At 40.1% G+C, this 18,537-nt stretch overlaps 2 protein-coding genes across 2 annotated transcripts; both read left to right on the plus strand.

Moving 5' to 3' along the window:
- Positions 1–11,581: 11,581 nt before the first annotated feature.
- LOC108710508 (olfactory receptor 1020) lies at positions 11,582–13,778 on the plus strand (the record flags this gene model as incomplete). The annotated part of the gene is made up of 2 exons (XM_018251643.2): positions 11,582–12,478; positions 13,755–13,778. Coding segments are annotated over exons 1-2 (921 nt in total), but the record flags the coding sequence as incomplete, so codon positions are not given.
- A 3,198-nt stretch (positions 13,779–16,976) lies between these two features.
- On the plus strand, positions 16,977–17,918 carry LOC108710509 (olfactory receptor 1020). The gene has a single exon (XM_018251644.2). It carries the CDS (start codon positions 16,992–16,994, stop codon positions 17,916–17,918), a length of 927 nt encoding a protein of 308 aa, XP_018107133.1. The 5' UTR covers positions 16,977–16,991.
- Positions 17,919–18,537: the final 619 nt, after the last annotated feature.

Genomic DNA, 18,537 nt, shown 5'->3' on the forward strand with positions numbered 1-18,537 from the left:
ATAGGGGTAGTACGATAGTCAAATTCGAAGGTTTTCTTCCTTGAAACTAAAATTGTTCGATCGCACAATGAAATCCTTCAAATTGTTAGATTCGTATGATTTAATAGTACGATTTAATCGTACGATCGTACGATTTTACAAAAGAACCTTCGACTTCGAAAACATCGGCTCATAGTTATAGGAGGTTCCCCCATAGGCTAAACAACAATTTGGCAGGTTTAATGTGGCGAAGTGTCGAAGTCAAAGTTTTTTAAAGAGACAGTACTTTGATTTTCGAATTTCTGAAGTTTTTTCTATTCCAACCGAATTTTGGCCTATTCGATGGTCGAAGTACCCAAAAATTACTTTGAAATTCGACGTTTTGTAAATGGGCCCCTAGGTGTATCCAACTAACAATGAATGGTCCAAAGACACCACCAAGCCTAAACCCCTTTCCTAGAGAAATTTGTCAATTGAAGTACAGTTGCCTTATAATAATGGCTGTGGACTAAAAATTTACATTTTCAATATTAAAGAAATGTTATTGTGTAGCCCAAAAACTGGAGACATGTTCATTGCAGAACTCAGTTTCTTATGGAAGTTTCACAGGAAATGGAAAGAGATAAAAATCATAGAGTGACATTATTGTACAGAACTGAATCGGGCCCAAGACTGGCAATATAAAGTGATGGAAAAGCGATTTCATTTTATTTTAAAATTGTGATTAATATAGAATAGACAAAGAACGTTTTTGTTTAAAAATGTAAAAAAATAAGTGCAGAATAGACAATATAAGGGCAATATCAAAGCTATGTAACACTAGAGTACAGGGGAACCTGTTCATTGCAAAAGAACGTTACCCTAAAAAGTTATTGGAATGCAAGAGCAGGTACAGAGTTGGGTTTTTTTGTTTTTTTTTGCAGAAGTGCCTGAAATGAAGAGCTTACAATCTAAAAGGGACATTTTTCATTTGGGCATAGAACATAACATTTAAAAACTGATCAGATAGCCCGGGCATTGCCTTTCCCAATCTTTCTTAAACTGACCACTGGGCTGATACCTTACAATAATAATAGGGGAACATAGACTTGAGCACAGAGCTGACAATCATTGCCTTACAACACTAAAGTGTGGAGCTCACAATATCAATGTGCCTAAACATCACTTTCCCTGATCAGCATATGAGATCTCCCATATATTGCTTTGCTTACAGTTGACCAAATAACTGGACTATGGGTCAAAAAACAGAAATTATTTTTTAAAATCTGAATTATTTGATTAAAATTGGGTCTATGGGAGATGTCCTATTGTACAATTGATATGTGGAAATTTGACTTTTTCAGATTACAACTTCAGGGCCATTGACTTCCACATGACCACGACAAGTTTGAGATGGTGTATTTTTGGATTCAGATTTTTGGCAGCTTTGGGGTATGATAAATGTCTAAAAATTCAGGGGGGTTTTCACAAAAGATTTGAGTTTTCCCCCTAAAAACCTTGACCAGAACACTTTTTGTTTATTTCAAAAACTGAAAATAAAGAATATACATAAAAAGCTTGACCAGAACAAAATTAAAGTTTAATAAATGGGCCCCTAAATGTAAAAGCCACCAAGGTCATGTAGAAGTCACTTGAAGTTGTCTTTAGGAAATTTTTAAATATTTCGTTACTGGAAGGTTTTAGAAACCAATTAATTTGAAAACACATGAGAAATTCAAAGTAAATGAGGGGTTACGGTTTTTGTATTCTTATTCAGATTTGTTCTGCATTTTATTCATTTGTGCTTTTCATTTTTGGATCTCCTAATAAATTAGTAGACATTTGTGTTTTTTTAAAATGTAGGTTTAGTCGTTGTTGAGAGACCTCCAAAACTACACAAATTTTAATATTGATCAAAAGGCCAAAACTGTGATGTTTATATTCGTTTTTTATATCTATATATATATAGATAATATAATTAATGATTTGCCCTTACAAGAAAGTCGTTTTTTTGTTCAATTTAGTGACACAAGAATAACACATTTTTTTTAAAAAAAGTTCTTCCATAGAGAGACACAGTTGGAAACTTTGCCTGCCATGAAAAAATATTCCAGACTATTTCAATAAACAAATTTGGTAAATAAAAAAAAATTGCTTTTCTCAACCTTAGGGTTGTATGGCCATATTTTGGTGAAACTACCCAGATCCAAATTCAAAAATACATATTTAGAAATAATCACCATTTGGAAAAAAGGGGGAAAATTCACCAAAATTTTAATTTTCATAAATTTTTCAAAATAATACATGCTAACTTTATTTTAATTTGAGTGAAAAAATAATGAAATAATAGGTAAATGATTTGATATGTTGCTGAGCATTAAACAATAATACGAATAACTACTGGAAATATGTCGTGATTACGCCTGGATATTTCCATATTTTATCTGCAAATTTTTTTCACAAGGCAAAATTTTGCTTTGAAAATTTTCACAGCAACAAAAACGCCCAAGAAAAATGGTTTTCCAAAAACCACCCCGTAACTTTAATGTATGAAAAAAATGAAAAAAATATCTAGGAAAAATGCCCTTTGATTTCAATGTATTGTGCACAAAAATATATCAAATTTTTCTGCAGATTAGCTCATCACTAAAAATATGTAATAATATTAATAATGAACATTTTAATTCTATCACAATAAACATTTCCCTTTTATTGGGTGTCAGTGGGAGTCAGGGCAACTGAAAAAGGAGAGGAATTATGGGGCAGTTTATTGACTGGGTTTTATAATTAATATTCTGTGTTAGTGGCAGTAATGTAGTAATAGTATAATTTAAATGAGCATTTTAGTATTGGACTTGTAACATATTTCTCTTTTAAAATAATGACTATTATTATTATGTTTATATTTATGATTGTTCCTTTATTTAATACAAGAGGCCATGACTTTGGGTTCCAGTTTATTGTTACAGGTCATTGTGTTTCTCATGTCCATTCATTGGTATAATAGAAAGTCTAGGTGTAATGGTAAGACTGAGTGACATCACAATGCTCTGTGTGATTCCCGCACTGGGACTCCCATTAATGACACTTTAGAGACACAATGAAGGCAAAATAACGACTTGTTTATTGGAGATGATGTAATTTCATTGCTTTGTTGCCAATTACATTTTATTCATAGATTTAATGTTCAATACAAATAAACAGTAACACAAACTAATGAACACTGTAGAGATTTCAGTAACATTTCCAAAGGGATTTCAAATGTTGACGGCAGAACAAAGAATCTTTAACCTTTGCTCCTCATGCAGTAAATGTAATATTATGTAATACAAGTACATTGAGTAGAATTACACTATAACATATACATATCACAAACAGAAGAACAAATGGTAGAATTATATAATATAATGTCATTACATTTATTATTATTAAAAAATCAAAGTATAATATGTAAAAAAATTAAATACATTTTACAAAATCTATAGTAAGGTGGAAGCAGTGGAAGCTGCATATTTTCCAGCTGATCCATAGGAGGGCAAAGTATAAATATACGGCAAAATAATATTAATGGACCAGAACCTCCTTTTGTGAAAATACACGTTTCTTCCTTCACATTTTAGTATATGTCCAGCATGGCAGTAACCATTAGGCCCTTTCTCAAAAATTAGTAATGTGTGGGTTCATCAGAATCTAAGGACCAGAGCTAAGACCAGAACTAGAGGCCAGAGATAGGGATCAGAGCTAAAACCAGAGCCAGGGGTTAGAGCTGAGGACCACAGTTAGGGACCACAGCAAGGGATCAGTGCTAAGGAACGGAGCTAGGGGCCAGAGCTAGGGACCAGAGCTAAAGTACCAGGTCCTTAGATCTGGTCCCTAGCTCTGGTCTTTAGCTCTGGTCCCTAGCTCTGGTCCCTAGCTCTAGTCCTTACCTATGGTCGCTAGCTCTGTTCTTTAGCTCTGGTCCCTAACTCTGGCCCTTAGCTCTGGTCCATAGCTCCAGTCCCTAGCTCTGGTCCTTAGCTCTGGTCTTTAGCTCTGGTCCTTAGCTCTGATCCCTATCTCTGGTTCTTAACTCTGTCCCTTAGCTCTGGTCCCTAGCTCTGGCCCTAGCTCTGGTCCTTAGCTCTGGTCCTTGGCTCTGGCCCTAGCTCTGGTCCTTAGCTCGGGTCCTTAACTCTGACCCTTTGCTCTGGTCCCCGGGTCTGGCCCCTAGCTTTGGTCTTTAGCTCTGGTCCTTAGTTCAGGTCCCTAGTTCTGATCTTTAGCTCAGGTCCCTAGTTCTGGTCTTTAGCTCTGGTCATTATCCCTGGTCCTTAGCTCTGGTCCCTAGCTCTGGCCTTAGCTCTGGTCCCTAGCTCTGGCCCTAGCTCTGGTCCTTAGCTCTGGTCCTTAGCTCTGGCCCTAGCTCTGGTCCTTAGCTCGGGTCCTTAACTCTGACCCTTTGCTCTGGTCCCCGGGTCTGGCCCCTAACTTTGGTCTTTAGCTCTGGTCCTTAGTTCAGGTCCCTAGTTCTGATCTTTAGCTCAGGTCCCTAGTTCTGGTCTTTAGCTCTGGTCCTTATCCCTGGTCCTTAGCTCTGGTCCCTAGCTCTGGCCTTAGCTCTGGTCCCTAGCTCTGGCCTTTAGCTCTGGTCATTAGCTATTGATCCCTAGCTCTGGCCCCTAGCTCTGGTCCTTAGCTCTGGCCCTTAGCTCTGGTCCCTAGCTCTGGTATTTAGCTCAGGTCCTTAGTTCAGGTCCAAAGCTCTGGTCCCTAACTCTGGTCCTTAGCTCTGGTCTTTAGCTCTGGCCCTTAGCTCTGATACCTAGGTCTGGTCCTTAGCTCTGGCCCTTAGCTCTGGTCCCTGGTTCTGGCCCTTAGCTCTGGTCCTTAGCTCTGGTCCCTAGCTCTGGTCTTTAGCTCTGGTTCCTAGCTCTGACCCCTAGCTCTGGTCCTTAGCTCTGGTCCCTAGCTTTGGTCTTTAGCTCTGGTCTTTAACTAAGGTCCCTAGTTCTGGTCTTTAACTAAGGTCCCTAGTTCTGGTCTTTATCTCTGGTCCTTAGCTCTGGTATTTATCTCTGGTCTTTAGCTCTGGTCCCTAGCTCTGGTCCATAGCTCTGGTCCTTAGCTCTGATCTTTAGCTCTGGTCCCTAGCTCTGACCTTTAGCTCTGGTCCATAGCTTTAATCTTTAGCTCTGATCCCTAGTACTATCTTTAGCTCTGGTCCATAGCTCCGGTCCTTAGCTCTGGTCTTTAGCTCTGGTCCTTAGCTCTGGTCCCTAGCTCTGGCCCTTAGCTCTGGTCCCTGGCTCTGTCCCTTGCTCTGGTCCTTAGCGCTGGTCTTTAACTCTGGTCTTTAGCTCTGGTCCCTAGCTCCGTTCTATAGCTCTGGTCCCTAGCATTGGTCTTTAGCTCTGATCCCTAGCTTTAATCTTTAGCTATGTTCCTTGCTCTGGTCTCTAGCTCTGGTCCTTAGCTCTGGTAAAAGAGAGAGCTAAAGACCAGAGCTAGGGACCAGAGCTAAAGACCAGAGCTAAGGGCTAGAGCTAAGGACCAGAGCTAGGGACCACAGCAAGGGATCAGTGCTAAGGACCAGAGCTACAGGCCAGAGCTAGGGACCAGAGCTAAAGACCAGAGGCTAAGTACCAGGTCCTTAGGTCTGTTCCCTAGCTCTGGTCTTTGGTCTTTCGCTCAGGTCCCTAGTTCTGGTCTTCAGCTCTGGTCCTTAGCCCTGGTCCTTAGCTCTGGTCTTTAGCTCTGGTCTTTAGCTCTGGTCCCTAGCTCTGGTCTTCAGCTCTAGTCCCTAGCTCTGGTCCTTAGCTCTTGTTCTTAGCTCCGGCCCCTAGCACTGGTCTTTAGCTCTGGTCCTTAGCTCTGGTCCTTGGCTCTGTCTTTAACTCTGGTCTTTAACTCTGGTCCCTAGCTCTGGTCTTTAGCTCTGGTCCTTTGCTCTGGTACTTAGCTCTAGTCCCTAGCTCTGGTCTTTAGCGCTGGTCCTTAGCTCTGGCCCCTAGCTCTGGTCCTTAGCGCTGGTTCATAGTTTTAGTCTTTAGCTCTGATCCTTAGTTCAGCTTCCTAGTTCTGGTCTTTAGCTCAGGTCCCTATTTCTGGTCTTTAGCTCTGGCCCTTCGCCCTGGTCCTTAGCTCTGATCTTTAGCTCTGTTCTTTAGCTCTGATCCCTAGCTCTGGTCTTCAGCTCTGGTCCCTAGTTCTGGTCCTTAGCTCTGGTCTTTAGCACTGGTCCCTAGGTCTGGTCTTTAGCTCTGGTTCTTAGCTCTGGCCCCTAGCACTGGTCCATAGCTCTGGTCCTTAGCTCTGGTCTTTAACTCTGGTCTTTAGCCCTGGTCACTAGCTCTGGTTTTTAGCTCTGATCCCTAGCTTTAATCTTTAGCTCTGGTCCCTAGGTCTGGCCCCTAGCTCTGGTCCCTAGCTGTTGTCTTTAGCTCTGGTCTTTAGCTCAGGTCCTTAGTTCAGGTCCATAGTTCAGGTCCATAGCTCTGGTCCCTAGCTCTGGTCCTTAGCTCTGGTCTTTAGCTCTGGCCCCTAGCTCTGGTCTTTAGCTCTGGTCCTTAGCTCTGGCCCTAGCTCTGGTCCTTAGCTTGGGTCCTTAACTCTGACCCTTAGCTCTGGTCCCCGGGTCTGGTCCCTAGCTTTGGTCTTTAGCTCTGGTCCTTAGTTCAGGTCCCTAGTTCTGATCTTTAGCTCAGGTCCCTAGTTCTGGTCTGTAGCTCTGGTCCTTATCTCTGGCCCTTAGCCCTGGTCCTTAGCTCTGGTCTTTAGCTCTGGTCCCTAACTCTGGTCTTCAGTTCTGGTCACTAGTTCTGGTCCTTAGCTCTGGTCTTTAGCTCTGGTCCCTAGGTCTGGTCTTTAGCTCTGGTTCTTAGCTCTGGCCCCTAGCACTGGTCTTTAGCTCTGGTCCTTAGCTTTGGTCTTTAACTCAGGTCTTTAGCTCTGGTCTCTAGCTCTGGTTTTTAGCTCTGATCCCTAGCTTTAATCTTTAGCTCTGGTCCCTAGCTGTTGTCTTTAGCTCTGGTCCTTAGCTCTGGTCCCTAGCTCTGGTCCTTAGCTCTGGTTAAAGAGAGAGATAAAGACCAGAGCTAGGGACCAGAGCTAAAGTCCAGAGATAAAGACCAGAGCTAAGGACCAGAGCAATTGACGAGCGCTAAGGACCAGAGCTTAAATACCAGAGCTTAAAGACCATAGCTTAAAGACCAGAGCTAAGGACCAGAGCTAAAGACCAGAGCTAGGGACCAGAGCTAAGGACCAGAGTTAAAGACCAGAGCTAACACACATGCTCAGGCGGGTATGGCCAATAGCCAATCACAGCCCTTATTTGGCACCACTAGGAACTATTTTCATGCTTGTGTTGCTCCCCAACTCTTTTTACATTTCAATGTGGCTCATGGATAAAAAGGGTTGGGGACCCTGTTCATGTCTTCAATCCTATTCCTTGGTTTGACTTTTATCTAGGAATTCCTAGCCTGTGCCAGTCCAGAACTCAAGTCTATTATTTGGCCTTTGACCTGCCTACCACCTGCCCTGACAATTGGTCCATAATTTGGACTTGCCAGTCCACCTATCAATGGCTTTTATGTCTACCTTTCAGGAGGACTGAATTAATCACTATTATACTGATTATGGTCATTATTCGAGCTATACACAACTGGTTCCATGTGACAGTCAGACATCTAGTAGACCCCCATAGCTTAAAGACCAGAGCTAAGGACCAGAGCTAAAGACCAGAGCTAGGGACCAGAGCTAAGGACCAGAGTTAGAGACCAGAGCTAACACACATGCGCAGGCGGGTATGGGGGGCAGAGGGTGGGTTGCAGCCGGAATGGGGGACTGGAGGGGGGTTGCAGCTTGGGGGCAGAGGGCGCACATGTATAACCCCACCAGGCCTCAGTAACAACCAGTTACATCATTATTTCTGTGCATGTAATTAACTCCACCTCTCCAATTTTGCCTGCCAAGCTCCATGCATTTGCAAACAAACGGAGGAAGTTTCTACTTCCCTCTGAAATTTACATTATTCATTGGGTAGAGTTGAGTTTCTAGCAGTAGGATCTCCTTAGCAGATATACTATGTGCCCACTTATACTCCTTGAACCCATTCTAATGCTACATCCCTTTCTACACAAGCTTCCCTGTAATGCACTAACTCATCCGCACCCTTAGTTTAAACTCTCCTCCAGCCTCTAAACAATTCTTAGAGGCATCAAAGCAGGTGATTATTTTTGAGTTCCTGGAGGCAAGTTTTGGTGCATAAAAATCAGTTGTACTGCCAAACAGAACCTCCTGTATATAGGAGCTACCAATAGCCAATCACAGCCCTTATTTGGCACCACTAGGAACTATTTTCATGCTTGTGTTGCTCCCCAACTCTTTTTACATTTCAATGTGGCTCATGGATAAAAAGGGTTGGGGACCCCTGTTCATGTCTTCATTCCTATTCCTTGGTTTGACTTTTATCTAGGAATTCCTAGCCTGTGCCAGTCCAGAACTCAAGTCTATTATTTGGCCTTTGACCTGCCTACCACCTGCCCTGACAATTGGTCCATAATTTGGACTTGCCAGTCCACCTATCAATGCCTTTTGTGTCTACCTTTCAGGAGGACTGAATTCATGACTATTATACTGATATGGTCATTATTCGAGCTATACACAACTGGTTCCATGTGACAGTCAGACATCTAGTAGACCCCCAATGTATTGTTCTCCTGTATTAAATTCCCATTGCATTTTCTCTTTCCTATATAATGGTTGTACATATTAAAAAATAAAATACATTCTAATCAATTCAAAATTGATACTGTTTTAATTGTGGTTCTGAGAGTCTCTCGGAAATAATTGAAACACACCAGCTAGGTATAAGCAAAGGTTGTATTACATACATAGAATGAAAAAGAAGTACATCACCGAGTGAGTAAAAGAGCAAAGCTCTCCTCTCTGCAATCCAGACTGGGAGATACCGAACCTCCCGCAGAGTGAAGTCCCTCAAATGGTCCCAAAAAAGGTCCTGTGGCTGCACGCGTTAACCCCACAAGTGAATCTCAACTGACCAAATGGTGCCCCCCAGTTTATATATGCTCTAAATCACTAAGCTCATTTAGAGGCTTAGTCAATAACTCATAATAAGCTCATTTAGTGATTTAGTCAATGATTTGATTAATAACAGATCTTGCTTCCCATGCGCTCATCAGGATTTGGCCTGACTCCCAACAAGCACATCCGAAGCAAAGATCTTATCTTAGTTAACTGGTAGCTGAATAGCGTATTGTGCCCCTATCTATAATAAAGAAGAGTCTGATAAGGGCTACAGAAATCCTAAGCATATTAGATAATACATATAAGAATATCCAGAATAAAGAACAGGTATTATGTCATCGAGTTTATTCCTTCCCATGATTTCTCTTGCACAACGCTTCATTATACAGAATTATAGATTATAAAACTGCCTTGTATACTATGATACAAAGCTTTGTTATACACAATTATACGTCATAAAGTTGTCTTTTTACACTATATTGGGCTCAACATACGACATTGGGCTCAACAGTAGAACAGTTCTTTGTGTTATATTTTTATACAGTTCTTTATCAAAGTATTGCAATGAGCTATTGGGTTTAAGCTATTCGGCTGTTTTCATGACTTCGGGTCTTTTCGCCACTTCAGCGGTTCAGCTTTTCGCCACTTCCGCATTCGAGACTTCAGCTTCTCTGGCACTTCCCCATTCAGGACTTTGGAAGGAGGCGGCACGGCTTCGGCGCTGTCAAGGGGGGCCCGGCACTTTCAAAAGTTCAGTACTGTCGGGCCTGGGTCCGGTACACTCGTACCCCCTGTGCCCCCCTGATGGCGGCCCTGTGTGAATATAAAATTGATTTTGAAATCCCCGTTTTCCAAAAGCGCCAATACAAAATGTCTAGTTTCAAGGAGATGTCTGTAGCCCAGTCGCTATTGTTAAATACTCAAACACAGCCATTAAGAGCAGATCTTCTTCGTTCCTGATAGTTCCAGCCTTTAACTTTGAGAATGAAGGAGATGCATGTTTGGTAGGGATCTCAGTCGCTACAATCTGGGCACTTACTCTTCTCTCTTTCTACTCTCTTTCTACTCTTTGCTATTAAGATGCTGCAAAATAATTAGTCTGCGGGGGTACAGCATCAATGGAATCCTGTGTTCTATTCGGGATATTTGTGTGCGCTAGCTCAGTGGGCAACTTGCCTTTTCCCTGCACTGAGTTGCACCTAAAACCACTTTTATTTCTTCTCACAACCTCTTTATTCTCCTAGTCATACTATACTCTATTGTTCCATTATTAAGCATCTTTATTCCCATAAAGAAATAAGGAATGACCATAAAATAGGCCAAATGTTTAGAATCAAGAGGCCCAATGACACCTGCCCCCCCCCGGAATTTTACTGTTATCCCTGTGGGCCAGTCCAACATTGCTTCCATATAGTTGTGCTTAGTGCTGCTCAGTTCTTCCTGCTTTCCTTTCTGGATCAGACGCAGCTTGAATTTTTGAGAAGGGGAACCTTCTGGCCAGGCAGCAGCTCCAGGGCTCCTGCAATGCACTTGTGCCTAAAGAATCAGGTGCACCATCAATTGCACTTGCAGCTACACCAGCGCACCAAGCAAATCATAATCATTTCCCATTCATTGCTCTAGGTCCACAAAATCACGTGGATCTTCTTAATTGTTTCTGATCAAAAACCATGTACTTCCCTCTGTAGGGATATGATCAACAGATACTTTGGATACTTAAATGGGGTATTTATTAAAACTTGAACACCCAAACTCGAATCCCTTTAATTTACCAATAATTCTTCATGAAAATGTTGATGCAAAAAAACTTTGCGACAAAATCATGAGTCAATTCAAATTGTGCAACTTGTTCAAAGAAAACTCAACTTTATTGAATTGTCGCCACGACAACTTGAATTGATCCGATTATCTGACAAAAACCAGCGCAGCTCATGATGTCAAGAAACATCTTCAGGGACATCTGCTACTGACTTCTATATGACCTCAACATAGTTGTAAGTCACCGACCACTATTTATGACCTGTTTAGGACCTGAAATTGCAGGTGTGGTTTCCATTTATGAGAAGAAGAGAAAAAAAAGCTCCTTAAAGGAAGAAAACAAACACAATTAATAAAGGTTCAACCTTGTTATTAGTCAAAAGATAATTAGTCCACTTTTATCATCAGTAGGGATCTACAGAGGGTTCCCTTGAGTTTCTTCCCAGTCAATGTTGGCAATAAAAATAAAGAAAGAGGCAGACTTTGTATCAGCCCTGTAGCATCAATCTCCCACATATCTTAGGGTCAGTTGTGTTAATACAAAAGCATTTGCCAAACTTGATTATCCTTAAATTGTAAGCTCTGGGTGCAAGTGGTCTTATGCACAAGCCACAACAAGAGCCCTAAATCTATGGTCTGAAAGAAAAGTATCTGCTAGGAAATAATCTCAATCCTGACTGACCAAAGAGAAGGACCAACCAGAAGACAATGTAGCTGGAGGACTGAAATGAGACCTGCTACACAGCACCCAGACTGTACATTCTATAATTTTGTGTCTCTTCTTTTGTTTCCAACAATAACATAACCACATTGGGTTTTTTTCAAGGTTAATGAAATGATGATCTCCATGGAAGTTTCAAATGAAACCAGAGTGAGAGGTTTTATTTTTAAAGGGCTGGCAAATAATCAAATAGAAGGCGTCTCCTTTTTCACATTTTTTCTGCTTGTGTATGTGATAACAATTGTGGGGAACAGCGGCATGGTGGCTCTGGTCTGTATCACTCCTCATCTCCACACTCCCATGTACTACTTCCTTGGTTTTCTCTCCATGGTGGACCTCTGCTACTCCTCTGTCATTACCCCTAAAATGCTGGCGGACCTTGTTTCCAGAATAAAATCAATATCATTTATTGGTTGTGCTCTTCAGTTCTTCTTCTTTGCGGCTTTGGTTGCAACGGAGTCTATTCTTCTCTCGTGCATGTCGTATGATCGATACATGGCCATATGTCACCCCCTCTACTATACTTTAATCATGACAGAGAAAAGATGCATTGGGCTAATCCTCATTGCCTCGTCTATTGGATTCTCTCAGTCGTCTCTACAGACTGTTTGTATATTCAGCCTGAGGTATTGTGGATGGAACCATATAGACCATTTTTATTGTGAGGGTCCACCTTTACTAAAGCTCTCCTGTTCAGACACTTTTTCTTGTGACTTGTTAAGCATGTTCTTCTTTTGCTCTTTTGGCATGGCTTCCATGATGATAATTGTTACATCTTATTTATTAATAGCCTCATCCATCTTGAGGATGAACTCTACTACTGGCAGGAGGAAAGCATTTAGCACTTGTTCTTCTCACCTTACATGTGTCTGTATCTTCTATGGGACAACACTGTTTATCTACCTGCGCTCTCCTTCCAGTAGTTTTGATAAACAAGACAAGGTGGCCTCTCTCTTCTACACAGTGGTCATTCCAATGATGAATCCCCTTATATATAGTCTAAGGAACCATGAGGTGATAAAAGCCCTTCTAACAACCATCAGAAATAAAGAAATATTTAGAATAGTCTAAGCGAGTTATTTATCAAGGTCCGAATATCCAAACCTTGACTAATTCGTAGTTTTTGGAGCAAAAAAAAACAACGAATTATTGGAGATTTATTAAAGTCCGATGGTCTAAAAACTCTGAATCTGAAACCCTGGCATTTAAAAGCTCTCGAGGTCCTTTATAGGTCAATCTTTAAAGTCTCAGTTTCTTGGCTGATGTCCATACCAATATATGATAATTTCAGAGATTCAGCGTAAAAAACACTGAAAAAATCTATTTGGAGTTTTCAGGGAAAGCTCCAATGTTTTCGGAGTTTTGCCCGACCCTATTTTTTCGGGCTTTTTTCTTCATAAATAAGGTCCATTCGGGAATTCTGAGTTGCTCAGAGTTATATATTAGAAATACTGAGATAAATTTGGTAAATAACCCCTAAATCTCACATCATCTGTTTAAGAAACTATAGTTTTAAGTTTCGTTCATGACATGACTTGGGGTTTTTATTTTTTCTGAATAAAAAAACTGAATTTCCACTTGAAATAGCATAGGGGGGTTCATCACAGTGAGGACACTGAGGTTGGGGAATGTACTGTTGTTGATGTTGTGATGCTGATTCTATTAATGCCTTCAAGAGGGGCTTGGATGATTTCTTGGACAATCTATTGTGATCTCACAATCTGGGGGGGGTGATTTATCAAGGTTCAAATTGGATTTTTTCCCACATTTGGAATTATTTTGCAAACAAATTTAATTTATATTTTCAAAATCTCAAATGCCTCAGATCTAAAAGCTTGTGAGTTCATGTAGAAGTCAATGGGGGTTGTCCTAGGCAAAATCCAGGCCATTTTTTTAATTCAAGGTTTTTGAGTGTTTCTTTTTTAACTTGTAAACGGACAAATTTGAGTCTTTTGAGTTTGTTAACTCATAAATTTGAGGTATTCCAGTTTTTTTTTTTTCAAAGATCGTATTCAATTTCAATTGAATTTTTTATATTCAGATTTTTTTCATAAATAAGTAAACATTTGAGTTTTTTTGTGGCTTTATTCGAAGTAGAAAAAAACTCTAAAACCTTGCAAATTCTATTTTGATAAATAAGCCCACTAGAGTTAGCTCTATAAGGGGCAGATTTATCAAGGGTCGAATTTTGAAGTAATGGGAACTCCCACAGCTTCAAAATTCGAATTGTACGAATCGAAGTAACATCGTATTTGATTTCTCCAAATAAGTTCTAGGAGGTCCCCCATAGGCTAAAACAGCAATTCGGCAGGTTTTAGATGGCAAATGGTCGAAGTCGAATTTTTTAAAGAGACAGTACATGATAAATTTTGATTTTTTAGATAAATCAGCCCCTAAGTGTGTGTGTGTGTGTGTGTGTATATATAATATATAGTATAAAATATTGCACTACCATTTTGTAGATTGTTACATAGTTAATTTGGGTTGAACTATATATATATATATATATATATATATATATATATATATATATAGTTCAACCCAAATTAACTATGTAACAATCTACAAAATGGTAGTGCAATATTTTGACCCTTAAATATAATAATCTCATTTAATTTTTTTTATGATTGGTTTTTAATGAAGTCATGTTCTCATTTAGTAAAGAATATTGCTGAAATTGTTATGTGGCTATTGTTCAAATGGTATAAATAAATATATATCTAACCAAAACGTATTGATAATTACATGTTTAAAGTTGTCCATGTTTGATTCAGTTTACTGCTTTATAAAAGGGTTGTGGAGGAAAGATGGTGTAATGGAAACTAGAGGATGGAGACAACACTGGATCCGGGCATTTAAACTAAAGCTGGCCATACATTGGCCATATCTGCTATTATTTCAGCCCTACTACCTGAACACCTGGGCATATATGCCAGTTTGAGAAGCTGTTTCAGCCAATCATCCAGCTTGAATATATCATCTGCCGATCAACAGATTAGACGGTGAAGAGGAACCACAGCTGTTGAGCCAAACAAAAGGAGGCCATACACCTACAGAATAAGTCCATTTGGTTGGCGAGTTGATCTGTTGGAAAATTTAGGATATAGGCCACTCTATGGTGCACTTAAAATATGACACTTTGAACAACCTAACTTGAAACTGTCATTTTCATGTTAGTAGCCCTTTAAGGGGCAAATATGAAGGTGAATAGTTTTTTCGCCAGCCATGGATTGGTGGCAAAATTATACATTTAGCTACTGCTACAAAAGTTTGCTGCAGAAAAAATTATGCAGAGACATAAGTCACCATAAGAAAAAATGCTCATTGACTTTAAAGGACAACTAAACCCTAAAAATTAATGAGGCTAAAAATGTCCTATTTTATATAGTGAACTTATTGCACGAGGCTAAAGTTTGAGCTTGTCAATAGCAGCAATGATCCAGGACTTCAAACTTGTCACAGGGGGTCACCATCTTGGAAAGTGTCTGTGACACTCACATGCTCAGTGGGCTCTGATTGGCTGTTGAGAAGCTAAGCTTAGGGCTCGTCACTAATTATCCAGCAGAAAATGAGCTTCCATGGCTGTAATATAAGCTGATGCTACAGGTTTGCTGATTATTAAATTCTGATGCTAATTGCACTGGTTTCTGTGCTGCCATGTAGTAATTATGTGTATTAATTACTAATCAGCCTTATATTGTGACATTTCTATTCTATGTGTACTGTATATTGTGATGGGGAGCTACTGGGGCATCTTTGGACACAGATCTTTACTGCTAAAGGGCTGTGGTTACCTTGGGCTGGTACAGAAGCACAAAACATTATGTACAACTTCTGTCCTTTATTTAATTAAGCTTTACTTCTCCTTTAATGCATTTAGACAAAAATGTTGCAGAGACAAAAAAAGTTGCCACAAGAAAAAACTCCCATTGACTTTAATGAGACAAATTGTTGCCCGTGTAAAAAATTGACTTTGATGCCTTTTGGTGGTCACTTCTCCAGCAACAATGAGTAAGAGAATCCGTAGACTGTCTCAAAGTAGTTCCATTGGGCTCTTTCTGAAAGCACAAATGGCTGCCTACACACTAATATTACCACTCAAACGACACATTTATTGGTTCAAGAATAGAATTTTAAATAATCAAATGTTACTTGCACTGTACACATTGTAATTTAGTAATAAAAACCATGACAGAATCACTTTCAAGACTAGAATTGGCCGTAGAGATGGTGCTTAGTGATGCCCTCAGTTCTGAACGGCGCTACTGTCACATTAAAGTTTGTTTATTAAAGCTTCAAAACAGAAGGCAGCCTGAAGGTGTAACATGGGTTAAATCCAAACAAGGGCACTGTGAAAATAACAAGCCAATTAGATGGTAGGTCATTTCTCCATGGGATTTGAAACAAGATAATCATTGGAATCTACAGAGATTTCCTTGAAGTCTTCCTCTAGAGAATGTTAGCAATAAATAAGCAAAGAAGAATCGTTCCAGCTGCTCATAATATCATATATCTATATACATACAGGCTCATATTACAGTTACATGCATAAAATAACACTTTTTATCTCATTTACACTTAATATCCGTAGGTTTACCTACTAGCACATTCATCTTTTTATTGGCAGGATTTTATTATGTCTACGGTGGTGTTAAATTGTATGACGAGACACGTGAAATACTGAACAGATGTCGCATGACAACAAAGCAGCTGCTAAAAACCAAAAAAAAACATTACGATCAGTAAGAAACAGAACAATGGTCTGGTAGACCAATGTATTTAGAAGACTCGATCTGTTTCAAAGCCCTTTAGGTGAGTATGGGGGTCACATAACTTGTTGCCCGTGGTAGATAGTGGGTTGACTAATGAACCAAAACATGGTGGAAGTGCAGTCTAAATGTAAATCTTTTGGCATAAATGATGGAACTTTTTGATTTCACACATCTCTGCCAACTTGAAAAACCAGGAGGATCGTTTTGGCCGTACACTTGGTTTTTATACAACCAAAACTTGCCTCCAAGCCTGAAATTCAAAAATAAGCACCTGCTTTAAGGCCACTGAGAGCAACATCCAATGGGTTGGGGATCACTGATATAGAGGTATGGGATCTGGGATCCAGAATGATCAGGACCTGGGGTTTTATGGATAAGGAATATTTCCATAATTTGGAAAAACTAAAAAAAAAAACAATTAATTAGATAAACCCAACAGGATTGTTTTGCCTCCAAAAAGGATTCATTATATCTTAGTTAGGGTCAATTACAAGGTACTATTTTCTTCTTACAGTGAATTATTTGATTAAAATGGAGTCTATGGGAGATGGCCTTCTCCTTTCCAGATAAGGGGTTTCTGGATAAGGGATCTCTCTCACGCCTGTATCATAAAACCAGAAAGACGTATTTTTTAAAAAAAAGTATCCCTTTTTCAGTTTTTCATTTTAGCATCCTTTCGAATATTTTTTCTTTACAATATTTAATCACAGCATGTAACCAGTAATTATAGGTTTCTTTTTCATAAACAGGTCTCCATGGAAGTTCTTAATGAAACCAAAGTAACAGAATTCATATTTACTGGGCTGGCAGATAATCCTACAGAAGGTTCTGTCCTCTTTGCATTGTTTCTACTGGTTTATTTGATAACAATCCTGGGGAACAGCGGCATGGTGGTCATGGTTTATAACACTCCTCATCTTCACTCTCCCATGTACTACTTCCTTGCTTCTCTCTCCATGGTGGACCTCTGCTACTCCTCAGTCATTACCCCTAAAATGTTGACTGACCTTGTGTCCAGAATAAAACATATTTCATTCACTGGTTGCGCTCTTCAGTTCTTCTTCTTCGCAGCCTTGGCTGTCACTGAGTCTCTTCTTCTCTCTTCCATGTCATATGATAGATATGTTGCGATATGTCACCCTCTACACTATCCCTTAATCATGACAAAGAAGAAGTGCGCTGGGCTATGTTTTGCTGCCTCTGCTTTTGGATTCTCTCAGTCATCAGCACAAACAGGTTGTATTTTCAGTCTAAGGTTTTGCAGATTCAACCAAATAGACCATTTTTATTGTGATGTCCCTCCCTTGCTGAAGATCTCCTGTTCCAAAACGTTTCCTTGTGAACTGGTGACCATTGTGTTTTTCTGCTGTTTCGGCATGGGGTCACTGACGACAATTCTTGTTTCTTACACGTTGATTGTTTCTTCCATCCTAAGGATAAAGTCTGCTGCAGGAAGAAGCAAGGCATTTAGCACTTGTTCTTCTCACTTTATTTGTGTTTGTGTCTTCTACTGGACAGCCTTGTTCATTTACTTAAGGCTACCTTTCAGTAATGTCGATAAACAAGATAAAGTGCTGTCTGTCTTCTACACAGTAGTAATTCCGATGCTTAATCCCCTCATATATAGTCTAAGGAACCAAGAAGTGAAGAGGGTCCTTCTACACATCCATTGCAAAATCTAGGATCCTCTACAATATCTAAAACTGAATCTATTAGAAAACATAGGGGCAAATTCACTAAGATTCGTAGTTGCACCAGGCACAACTTCGCCACACTTCACCAGGTGTATTTTCGCCAGCGCTCCGCAAATTCACTAAAATCCGAAGTTGCGCACAGGGGTAGCGTAAGGTTGTGAAGTTGCGCTAGCGTTGATTCACTAAGCGAAGCGAAGTTACGCTAGCGATGGTTAATTTGCATACGGCGCCAAATTCAAATTTCAATGGAGGCATACGTAGAATCACTACAAATGCCTGGGAAACCTTCAAAACATCAAATAACATTTTTATTTTGCCCTACACATGTGCCCACTGTATAGTTAAGTTGCCATGAGTCAGGAAATGTAGGGGGGAAGGAGGGGAGCCCCAAAAAAATTTCGATCTTTTTCAGCCTATCACCCATAATATAGAAAAAACGCCAGCGTTTTTTGGGACTTAGAAAAAATTTGAACTTTTTTGGAAGCAATCCCTATCTACTCTATTGCGCTTCGCCTGGTCTGAGGTGGCGAAGGAAGTCTAGCGTAAAAGCGTTAGTGAATTTGCGTAGTTACGTCCGTAGCGAAAATTCGCCAGGCGTAAGGGTGCG

This window comes from Xenopus laevis, chromosome 3L (assembly GCF_017654675.1).
Source record: "Xenopus laevis strain J_2021 chromosome 3L, Xenopus_laevis_v10.1, whole genome shotgun sequence".
Taxonomy (NCBI): domain Eukaryota; kingdom Metazoa; phylum Chordata; class Amphibia; order Anura; family Pipidae; genus Xenopus; species Xenopus laevis.

Bases quoted from the DNA above. Each gene is read 5' to 3' on its own strand.
- LOC108710509 (XM_018251644.2), top strand. From the start codon at position 16,992: ATGGAAGTTCTTAATGAAACCAAAGTAACAGAATTCATATTTACTGGG.